Genomic DNA, 12,631 nt, shown 5'->3' on the forward strand with positions numbered 1-12,631 from the left:
CATCCTCCTAAAATTTTAAATAAAAATTGTAATCATTATCCCCTGATTATGTCACTAATTCTAAGTCACTTCATATACACCAGCGTTGAAGCCATACATAAACAGGGTTGAAGAGAACTTAATGGTCCTCTTAAAGAGAACTACTAAGTTGGATTAAGAACCCTAGATGTACCACTTACGAGCCTGACTGCTGAAATCGGCTAGAACCCTATAAGCCCAGCAGGAATCGGTCACTCTGGATCAACTGGAATTGGGATCACGTTATGGCGATTTTGTTCCAAATCAACTGTTCTAAACGATTCGTTTCCTGTTCTTGAAATTGTGGGTTGGAATAGACAAACAGACTATTGGCACTTGCTTGTAAATGGTTGAAGGATATTTAATCAATTTGAAAAAAAGAAAAGAAAAGAAAAAAAGATGGCTATTGAAATATAAATCCATGTATAAGTAGGATTCAAATCCTCTCCAGTCGAGGTGGTTGCTGCAGAGGGACTAGCAAGACACAAGGGAGAGAAAATGAAATCACCTGTTTCTCTTGAATTCAAATCTTCTCCTGCCGTGCTGGGCGCCCAGCCCCTATCAACGTTTGGGAGCATCTCGGGCATGCACCTCATCACCTGGGCACATACCCCAAGGGGCTTCCAGCCATCGAATGGGGCTAGACACCCAACACAACTGGAGAGGATCTGAATCCATTTACTCTTTCTTGTTCTCTCTTGTATTTTGTGTCTTGCTGATTCCTCCCCAACCACCTCTAGCTGAAGGCGAATAGGATTTAAATCCGTAAAAGTATGGAGGATGAATATTTATATAAAATAACATAGTAGGCTGGGCCCAAAAATGAATCACAATTTATAAGGCCCACAAGTAGTTTTTCCCCAGAGCTACTGGAGAGCTGCTGGACTAGGGGTGTCAACCAGTCGGGTCGGTTCGGTTTCGATCGGGCTTAATCGGGCTTGAAGACTTTCAAAGGCTACACCGTGTCCGCCCATTTAACTAATCGGGCTTAGTTATTGAGGGCATGGTACGCTTTATATTCAGTCGATCGGCCTCGGGCTATAATCGGGCCACCTTAATCGGGCTTTAGTCGGGCCTTAACCGAGCTACGGACATGTTTAATGTTAAACGGGCTTTAATCGGTTTTTAAACGGGCCCTCTTTAAAATGTGCTCTTATATTCCGGCCCACTCATGCAAGCCCAAAAAATTGACAATTAATCAATAAATGATACCAAATATAACTATTATTTAAAATGTGAACATGTTTTTACTTTTTACATTTTACTTTTTAATTTGGGGGGTAAAATAGGTATTCTACAATCATTAAAGGGTCGGGCTAGGCCGGTGCACAATAGGCCAGTCTCGGTCAGGTGTTAAACGGTAGGTCTCGATCGGGAGCCCGACGGTCCAAGTAGCAAAACCAAGACCGACCGTTTATAAACGGGCCGAGCTCAAACCCGACACGTTTAATAAACGGTCTGGGCCGGGCTGGTCTATAAACGGTCGGTCCCGATCGATTTAGTCGGTTCGGGCCACGAATTGACACCCCTATGCTGGACTGAGTTAATAGACAGGATGCACTGCTATCCCTGCAATTGGAATCTATAGTAATGGTCGGTCAAATGGAATCGGAACTGTGACTCTCTCCAATTACAGCCCTACGAAAGTATGAATAAATAAAAATAGCAAAAGTATTACAAGTCCAGCTAGTTTGATTGGAACTTGTTAAGAACCCTTCCTTGCCCATCAAATTATGGACAGTGATGGGCTGGATAAAGCCCTTTTCCTTCTAAGGACATTGAATTTCTCACTGTGGGCTTGGACGAAAAATCTAGCTAAAGTCTTCTTTTGACTTATAAATAAGGTCTTGCAACATTTCATTATTTTCATTTTGGGAGAGGGTTCCTCATGTTATCTATGTGGGGAAGAATAGATTCATCCACATAGGCCATGGATAAGAATAGGAAAGCCTGTAAATATAGGCCCCATCTCACATTATGTGAGAGGATGCATATTGTAATTTGCACAGTGACATCATGTACTTACACATTTTTTGTTTAGTAGGAGTTCCTTATACGTTATTAGTGTTAAAATTGTGCATATGTTTTTTTTGGAGAGAGAAAGCTACCTTGTCGTGTTGACCCAAGTATGCATTGAGGCATCCAAAAGTGGGGTAGGATGGTCATTTTCACCACCCCTATCTCTGAAGTCTTTTCTCCATTTTTTTTTTTTTTTTTTAATGTGGTTCTATTTTTTTCTGATATCAAATATTGGGGATCAAGACCCTAAGTTAATAATACATGTGATTTAATTATCCTCCAGCTAATAATGAACATGGATTGGAGTGTTGGGAATAGCGAGATCTTGATCTGACTCTTATTAATTCACTCTACACCAAAGCATTCATTCTTGTCCAAGTTTAATTTTATTTTAAATTGCAAATGGTATAATATTAGATAATAGAAAACAAAGAAGATTTTATAGATAGAAGACATGCTCCTCTCACACTCTCCCCTTTCATGTGGTTTTCACGTGGTATGGGTTTGTTTGCTTCTACTTTAATCAAATTTCCAAATCTTAATTAATCTAAACAATATGATAAACAGAGTTAGTTGTAAATTTATATGTATAACTAGTGATTAATATATTAATGGTTCCACGTTTTAATTTGACACAACATCCACAAATCTTCACGGACCAAAGTGTATCTCTTGCTCTAAATTGGAATTGAAATTGCTTCACATTTCAAAATCGCGTGAGGGACCAAACCACAAAAAGTGTGGGTTCATGCGGACCATTCAGATGCGATGTCGGTATTGTGTCACACCTGACCTAACCCTCCACCCCCGGTCTGACGGTGAGAAGTGGATAAAGCTGCAGCACATATGTTGGTCCAATCCCATCACTTCAATTTTAACGGTCCATCCTTGTCTCTTGTCTCAATGCGTGCCCATAGTGCAATTCAATTAATTTTTGGGGAGAAAGAATGCCATCCTATTAAAATTCTCATCCATAAAAATTTGTACTAAAATTCAAGGAATTGTAATTTTTCAATCGTTGGATGGAAGTGAAGCAGAATTGTTATTACATATCCCCTCTCTATCTTACATTTTCTCTTTTTATTATAAACATCACTAATATGGTTTTTAATATTGGTATTTGTTTAGTCAATACTAATATTGATATGAAAATGTATCGGACTTGACAGTTTTATCCTTATTTTTTAAATTTTGGATAAAATTATCATTTTATTTTTTAGATGGGTACATCATAGAAAGGGGAAGGGAAAAACGATAACTAAGAAACTTGAACTCAAGACTTCCTAGTGAATGTGTGCTTAGCAAACCACAATCTCATCAATTGCAATGACATTTTTAGATCTTCATCATTAGATGTGGTTTACTCAAATCACTCATTTAATATGAACCGTTACACCTACATGGGATTGGCTAAGTGTTGGTTGGCCAATTCTTTTTGGGTGAGAGTAGATTTTTTGGTGCGGCATTTTTTATGAACGAACCAATTTGAGTTTGATTTCATTGCATGAAATTGTTTAATAAGTGGTTCAATTTTGGTTTCTAACTCTGACACCTTGAACAGAATCAAGCCATACCATTTCACCAAATATGCAATATTTAATGCTTTTTTTCTTTTTTGGTAGATTATTTAACACCCTTAGTCCTTCACCATGCCCAACACACATTCAATGGTTAAAAGAATCCAAGCATGTATCTCATCCATGGATTTAAGGGATGGTATTGGTATCTACCAATACTGATTTTGAGTGGATCGGATTGACAAGTATCAATCCGTTTTGCCCTTGGTTTTTTTTGAAAAGTACATTTTTTTTTTTTTTTTGTTTTACCTTTGAAAAGATACGAGTAACTAATATGGATCAGCCAAGAATTAAGGATCGATCTCAATTGATATCAATACTATACAACTAATACGACCTATACAATATCGATACTTAAAACACATGATGCATACTCTACATCTTTCAATAAAATGCATATTAGACTCCCAACTATCTGATGTATACTAGGCATCCCATCAACTAAAAAGAATCTAATTCCCCATTTGCAATAGGAGGGAAGAGAGAATCCCAAAGATCTCCCCAACACATCCATTACAATGAACCAATTTTTTGAGGCTTAGGCAGTGGGGACGACGCGCGTGCTTGCTTTATGATGACAGTTATTTTGGGGACCACATCTGAAAGGCGACTTTTTGTTTCATTTCATTTATTTTCATATGTATTTTGACATCTAGAAGAGGTTTATGAAAGTTCCGTGCCACAATGGTTCACACTAGTAGGACCCTTACAAAATTGCTTCGCACTCATTCCATAGATTTCAGTGCATGGTATGGGATCCGATATATCGATCTGATATGATATTAATATGTATCAGATAATATTGATCTGAATTAATAAAAAATACAAAAAATTTCTATTTTTTATCTGATATCAAAGAGACATATCGGTATGTAGACAATTTTTTCTTATATGCAAACCAGTTAGGAAAAAAATTTCTACTGCTGAAAATTAGCTGTTATACCGGTCTTATGGTTGCTAAAGAAATAGAATCTTAACAGATATTTTAAAAAAATATTAAAATTTAAGAGGATATTTATGAACCCTAAGGCAAAGTGAACTATTCCTATGCATGCATATTTTATGTATGTATATTGAGCATGAGTTCGTATTTATTTGTTGCTATATATGTTGAATCTCAGTGGAAGTGTTCCATTAAATTATTTGTTATCTTGTCTATTAGGCAATAGGTATAAAATGTCATTATTGAGTATACATTTTAGGTTTTTACTAAAAAAAAAGTATACATTTTAGGTGTCTTGTAGGAGATGTAACACAGAAAATAGCAAGAGACTGATGTAAAATAAGACTTGATGAGTATTCATTTTTAGATGTCCTATATCTGTAGAACACATGATTTGCAATTAAGTTGGGACCAGTGTGACATTGACCACCAATATTTTGATGAAGACTTGGAACATAAGAATCACTTCTCAACTTCTCTAGAAGCCATGCTTTTATATCTAACAAGCTTTGAAGAATAAAAAAAAATATTTTTTTGGTCAGTAATTATTATAGGACTACATTACATTATAAGTAAGTACTACAAACTATAGTACAATAGAGGACTACATGAGAATAGGAACCGGCACCTTTTCAACGACTTCTCTCTCCAACCATTATTCAATTAAACAGAGGCATCCAACACTTGAGGCACGTAGTCTTAGCTCTCAGGCTGTTGACACATAGTCTCAGACATACTTGTGTTTGATTGAGGACCAAGATCCTCTATCGTGCGATACGGCGTGTAGCGTAGATCCAAGGGTTGGAATCACCTTGTGTTATGCATCCATGCTTGGGTTCCATGTTTGAAGGCTCCCAACCCTTAGATCAGTGCTACATTGTAGCGTGCGCTTCAAAGGAGCCCGATCAGTATGCTTGGAGGATAGTCGGAGCTTCAATTGTTGGAGAGGATAGGATAAGATCAATGAGAACATAATGGAGAAGTATCACATGAAGAAGCCACTGTAGGTCTTGGGGATTGGAGGGGGAGTTAGGGGTGGGGGCAAGAGAGAGTAACCGAAGGGGTATATATTAGTTCCAAATCGATATTGATACTGATACATATTAATCGTATTCAACATTTTTGCCCTCAGAGATGTTGACACCAACATGAATTTTAACCAACCAGGGATCAATATCAATATCAACTTTGAGGGAGCGGGGTGTCTAAAACCTAAAACCCAACTCTAACTATAGTGTTTGGTATGAAATGGGGAAAAAAAATAAAGTATGGGATAAAGATCATCTTCCCAGTTCCCACCTTTCACGGCAGCTATAAATGGGAGGTTCCGGATAAAGAAGAATTTTTGTCCACTTCTTAGGAAAGTTACTCCTTTCAAGTTTTAACATTATAATCCGGAATCCAATTACCCCCTTCATCACCACTTTTTTCTCCATGAATTCTGTTTAAAGCCAATCTAATTGAGAAAAAGCACTTTAACTTCTTCCATCAAAAAGAGTAATTCAGACTAAACGCAGTATTTGATTACACGCAATTGCGATTGATTGATGAATTAAATATGATATCCAAAAGAGGGAAAACATAGAAGGGGGTAATTAAAGAGATCCCCCTCCACCCATTGAATCACAAGAAGAGCCAATAGAATAAACTTTCTAGGCTCACTATTTTTATCACACCCATGCATTGAAATTTTATAATGTTAGACGGTTTGTACATAAATTATGGGAGAGGGCTGATTTTCCAAGCAAATAATATTGTGTATTAATGAAGTGTGGTGAAATGGTAGTGTATATTAAAAACAACGAGACAATTTTATGTGAAGAAGAGACAGACAGACACCTACGTGTCCTACCCTAGTGGCTTAAACTTTAAAGAACCTTTTTCCATAAATTAGAATGTATTATTTGATGGCTAGGTATCCACTCTCTAGTCATTAAAATTGTCACATATTCCTTTCACATAATTAATTGCGATTTTAAAAAATTATTCAATTGACAAATTGTTTAGAAAAACTTTTCCCTTTTACATAACATAAAATGCTCTTTTCTGTTGCAAAGGCCTGAAAGTGATATAACTTTAATAAAAGAGGAAAGATTTGTAATCATGATTATATAATTTATTTATTTATATTCTTACTATATTTGATAAATTTATATTTTTGGACATAAATTTTAAATGAAAAAAAGGATTGGTTTTAGAATAAAGTGATATTTAATATAAGGGGAGGGTTCTTGAGCACTCTACACCCTTTCACATAGTTTTTTTTTTATTTAAAAAAATATATATAATATAAATAATCCATGTGATTGGGTGAAGGTTGCACAGTATATGAATTAGGCTCATGTGTTTATATTCAATAGCATATAAACACATCAGAAATAGTTTTAGATTGCTTAAACTAATGTTTGATACTGGTTTTTTTTTCTTTCACAATCAATCGAACCAATTGCATTCGATTTAATCCGGTTCAAATTTAAATGGTCGGTTTTGATTATCCGATTACGTCAAGTAATCATCAGAATGATATCATGATATTATCATTAGCCGGTTCGAGCTGGAAGAAGGCTTAGGTTAAACAAATATAGGATTGGTACCACTGGATAGTAGAATATGTGGGCTTTATCCAATTTTCTTAAAAAAGAAATAATCATTTTGGGATGTTACGTTCCAATATTTTTTATATATACATGAAACGTATAAGATTCCGCTACAAGTGACATGCATGAGAGATAGAGACATTACTACTTGTGTGGGCCCCAACAACATCCTAGATCGAAAAACGAGGGTCATGATAGCGACACGTATCTTGAGTTGAAGATGGCCCACCACTACGACAACGGAAACGGAAACCTCCTGGAAGGAAGGAGCGAGTCCAACGGAACCATACAGGGATAAGATTTAGGCGCCTTTTTTCACACCTTGACAGTAATGTCACAGTAGGACACCAGAGACATTTTGGGAATTTTATATATATATATTTTTAAAATTGATTAAACTCTGTAAATTAAATTAAAATTTTCTGATTTTTCATTTTCTCAGATTAGTAGCTGAGCTGTTAATTTCCAATAATAATTATACTGAGGCTTCTAATTACTAATTAGGGATTAATAAAGAAAAGGTCAAATAATATTCAAAGAAGGAAAATTCTTTGGGTTTTGAGTTCAAACCGAAGAGTGAAACACAGAGAAGGCTTCATTTAGCTGTGAATTTTTGCACCAGAAAGGCTTTCTCTCTTTTCCATGCGAACTTCACTGGATTTCTCTCTCAAGGGATTTAGGATTCTCTGTAAATCTTCGTTTATAATGGCTCCGATTTGCTGAATTCGCTCTTGAACTGGACTCGGGAGGTGCTGTTTTCAGGGATTCGATCAGAATTTCGACTCGCTTTAATTTCTGAAGTTTCTGTTTCTTCATCTAAGGCCATCAAAGGCGTCGAAAAAACTGTAAGTTTCTCTGATCTCTAGAGATCCAGTTTGTTTTTCTCTGTTTTTTGCTTGATTTGGATCAATATTGGACCGTTTTGAACCTGCGATCACAGGCGAGAAAGAGTAAACATAGAACAATATAGAATAATTGTTTATAGTTTCTGCTATATTTTGTTAGTTTGATCCATTTCGGTCCAATGACGGAGGAGACGAGCGAGCGTACTGGAGATTCTCAGGCTTCTAAGATTGAAATTGAGGAAAAGATCTCTTCGAATTTGAGTCCTTGCGAAGATCTGGGGAAGGTCGATGGCGATTGCAATGGCATTGTGCATGATTGTGTAGAGGCGATTGATGGATATGTGAAGGAAGACGGTGACGGTTCTTGTGTTTTTGTCGGTGGGCGAGATGCGGTCTCTGACGATCTTGTAGAAAAGGATCTCGATGTCGATGCAGAGTGTGTGGTAGATCCTGGTAAAACCATCGAGACAGTGCCCGCCGTTGAGGGAGAAATCGTCTCCGAACCCAATGTTGATTCTCAAAGTGGAGAGAAACAGGTCGAAGTCGGGGAATTGAGTATTGATAAGGTAGGCCACGATCAATTTCCCGTAGAGAACGGTTGCAATATTGACGAGAGTGTAGTTTCCTCTTCAAGCAATGGTGCCGCATTAGAGAGTTCGCATTCCCAACCAAAAGGAAGCGAAGCGGAGAAGAATGATCCAGCTGATGAACAGAACAAAACAGCTCTAGCTCCGGATATAGAAGGTAATCAGGAATCTATAGTCACGACCATAGAGGCTACTGAATCGGAAGTAACTCTGCTTGATCGTGATGAGGTGAAGGAAAATGTGACAGTTCCTTTGGCAGAGATAGAATCCTATGAGGCGGGAGTGAGTCAGCAATCAACTACAGTAAAGAAGGATGTTGAGTGTGAACTACAACAGCCTGATAATGACGAGAAGAAAACAGTTCTAGGTCCGGATGTAGAGGGTAATCAGGAATCTGAAATCACAACCACCGAGGCTGCTGAATTGGAAGTACCTCTGCTTGATCGTGATGAGGTGAAGGATAATGTGACACAATCCAATGAGGTGGAAAGGAGTCTGGAATCAACTAAAGTGAAGGAGGATGTTGAATGTGAACTACAACTGCTTGATAATGAAGAGAAGGTCATGGAATTTGACGGTGTGAAGGAGACTGAGGAGCAAAGTAAACCAGATTCAGCAACAGAGGTAAAAGAAAACCAGGAATCTGAAAATATGGTTAAGGACTCTTCTGAATCCAAGAGGCATCAGCTCCAAGACGGGGAGAAGGAAGGAGGGGAGCCAAGGACATTAGACTTGGCAATAAGAGAAGAAAATCAAGAATCTCAAGTCACAGATATGAAGGATGTGGAGTTAGAATTAGGTCAGCTTGACAATAGAGAGGTGACAGACACAGAAGACGATCCTTCAGGGGGCATCAGGTTGGAAGCTTCAACTAGTCCTGTAACTACACAGTTAGAAGCAGAAGCTCTTGATGGCTCCATTGAAAGTGGAACGAGCTTGCCCAGTGGTCCAGTTGCTTCAGAAACTGAAGTGATTAATGATTTGGGATTAGGTAATGGAAACATGATGTATACTGTGGATATTAAACAGGAATCTGAGAATGTAGATGGTCCTGTGGAAAATCCTGCAAGCTTGCCTCACTTGGTTGATGAGGTGGTACAAGAAACTGAACTCGGAAACATATCCGTTAAAGGTGGTGAAAGCTTTCCTTCTGAACAGGTAGATAATATGATATGTGAAGCTGAAGTTAGAAATCCTTGTGTTGAAATCAGTGAAAGCTTACCTCTTGAGGGTTCCAACAATGTGGAAACTGTAGTTGCAAATGGCTCCATTGATGGAGTTGAAAGCAGACATACTTGCATTGCTGGCAATGGGAAATCAGAAAATGAGATCTGCAATGGTTCAGTTGAAGGTGATATTGCTATACCTACTTGTCCTGCTGAGAATTTGGAGATACAATCTGAAGCTATGAATGGTTCTACTGCAAATGCCAGAAGTCTGCCTAGTTGCTCTGTTGTTGGTGTTGAGGTAGAATCTGAAGGCTTGAATTGTTCTATCAAGAATGGGAGTAGCATGCCTACTTGTCATGTTGCTGATGTGGAACAAGAACCTGAAGCTGGAAATGAATCTGGTGCAAGTGAAAATGCTCCTTCTGGCGATGTGGTGAATATAGGAGCCATTGTCCAAGATGGCTCAGTTCAAAATGGTGGCACAGCAGCTCATAGCATCAATGATGTCATAGATGTTGAAAATGAAGGAACACAGTCAACTAGTGGAGGTGGTGATGGTAAACCAATCTGTCAAGAAGTTGACACTGAAGGGATTCAAAGGGATGAGGGCCTACAATCTTCACCTGGGACTGAGGGCTCCACTGATAATGTTGTGGATGAACCGAAGGTGGACACAGAGGTGGTCAAAAATCCATACCATTTCTTGATCAAAATTCCAAGATATGTCGACGATAAACATAAAGAACAGATTAGACTTGCTCAGCTACAGGTTGAAGAGAAGACTCAGAGCCGGGATGCTATGAGAGCTACAATTCAAATGAAAAGGGTAAGCAATTCTTATCAATTGCATGGGGCATCTTTTTAGTCTTCAGATAATATTTAGGTTACTAAATTAATTGGCAATCTTTTGAACAGGTAACTTGTAATGAGTATCGTGATAAATTTGAAGCTGCCAGATCAGAAGAAAGAACGGCTCGTGATGCATTCAGTGCCAAACGTCAGGAAATAGATTCTGTCCAATCAGCAATTTCTATTGACGATATTGAAGACAGGGTTTGTCATGGCCATCATTCACTGATAACCGTATCGAATTCATGTTTTAATATAGAAATGTGCAATGTCTTTATTCACTATGTACTTCTCTTGAGTCTTGCATTTATGACCTGAATGCAGATAAATAATATGGAACATAGGATACAACATGAAACTATGCCTTTGAAAGAAGAAAAACAACTCATACGTGAAATCAAGCAAATTAAGATTCTTCGTGAACAACTGTCTTCTCATATGGGCAGACAGGATGAACATCAGCAGGCATCAGACCAAAGAGACAATCATGGGGAGCGTTTTAAGGTATTGATAGTTTATACATGCTCCTTCCTACCACTGTTGGATTTTATAATACAGTTTTTGTGATCCCTTGTCTAAATTTTCTATGCACTGTAGCTTCTGAAGCAGGAGTTAGATTCCCTAAGAAAAAAGGTTTCGCAAACTGAAGGGATAACAAAGGCTGCAAAGGAAAAATATTTTGAGGAAAATGAAAAGTTAAGAAAATTGCAATCTCAATTTAAAGCTGCAGATGATCTTCGTCAAGAAGCGTATGCACATTTACAGAATCTCAGGAAAACATTTTATGAGAAGGTACATTCTCTTCCACTTTCATGCATAAGCATTAGGGAACAACTTGTAATACATCAACTACTAGTACTGGAACTGTATTGGCCTTTGACTAATTTTCTTGTGCAAATGGCTAGTAGTGTTAGGGGGCCATTGCTTGATGTGATGGTAATAGCTTGGGCTGTTTAGGTGGAAGATTTGAGGTCTGAGGGTTTTCATCATTGAATGACTTGCTAAAGCTTAGGACAGTGCAGTGCCCCCTTCTGGACCCTGCAAAACCATGACTCTTTCTGGCTTATGACCCTTTTTAGATAGGTTATAGGGTTAGATTGATTTTCAAATTTTTCAAAGATGCCAATCATTGATGTTGGAAATTATATTGAAATCCATCACAGTGCATGAATTCATAAACCAAAATAGGTGTTGGCCAATTTTTGGCATAAGGAGCCTTAGGTCTTTTCTGGTGAATGAAAACTCCTTTAATCCTTGGATATTTCTTCCCATGCACGGACAAGGCTTATAAATAGTCTAGAGTTGCTGGAGGAGTGAACTGAAAAAAGTAGCTGTTTTTTTTTATATGATATTTTCTGATTTTTTGCTTCTTGGATGTTCTATTTGGTCTTGTTTAATTCATTAATACACATATTTGGAGATGAATAAATACATTGAGAGAAAGGAACCAAAATGACAAAAGATGAAAGATGCGAGCGAAGCTAAACCCAATCCTAGCTTCATATTTCTTCTTGTCTGTTTCTCACACTTAAATGTGAGAAGACCTGGCCTGTATCATCTAACACTAATCTTATGTCCAATATCTACCATATCCAAAATTTAAGATATGGCAAAAAGAAGAGCATGATGACAGAGTGCAGATACCAGCGTGCTCTCTCTCACATAATGAGATGTGGGGCATGCCCACACTGACATTCTATCCATTGTTCTGACCCCATTTGGATGATACCATTCTCTACATTACCATTGGTGTGGGGTGTAGATTCCTCCCCACACTGGTGTTGTGGGAAACTGTCTCCTTTAAGATATAAAGCATTTTTCTTCACTAATAAAGAACATGGAGGTGTATCGGATCATAGCAACTTAACATATAAATCTGTGAGCTATGTAAGCTGTGGAGCAGTCAATTCCTCCTCCATGTTTTTCCTTCTCACTTTTCCTATTTAATTTTTTCTTATTAAATGCCTTGGAAATTGCAATGAATTACTTATTAGTAGGATTCCCCCCCACACCCCTCCACAACCCCC

At 37.8% G+C, this 12,631-nt stretch overlaps 1 protein-coding gene across 2 annotated transcripts in view; it reads left to right on the top strand.

Annotated features, from left to right (window-relative positions):
- Positions 1-7,704: 7,704 nt before the first annotated feature.
- Positions 7,705-12,631, top strand: part of LOC122073644 — a 7,543-nt gene continuing 2,616 nt past the window's right edge. Inside the window, exons 1-5 of one of the 2 annotated variants that reach the window (XM_042638266.1) lie at positions 7,705-7,999; positions 8,140-10,581; positions 10,671-10,808; positions 10,929-11,108; positions 11,202-11,396. In XM_042638266.1, the coding sequence (XP_042494200.1) occupies positions 8,179-10,581; positions 10,671-10,808; positions 10,929-11,108; positions 11,202-11,396 (2,916 nt within the window). In that variant the 5' untranslated portion in view covers positions 7,705-7,999; positions 8,140-8,178. The remainder of the gene's footprint in view (positions 8,000-8,139; positions 10,582-10,670; positions 10,809-10,928; positions 11,109-11,201; positions 11,397-12,631) is intronic. The other variant, XM_042638265.1, reaches the window with a different exon arrangement.

The sequence above is a fragment of the Macadamia integrifolia genome, chromosome 3, assembly GCF_013358625.1.
Source record: "Macadamia integrifolia cultivar HAES 741 chromosome 3, SCU_Mint_v3, whole genome shotgun sequence".
NCBI classification, from domain to species: domain Eukaryota; kingdom Viridiplantae; phylum Streptophyta; class Magnoliopsida; order Proteales; family Proteaceae; genus Macadamia; species Macadamia integrifolia.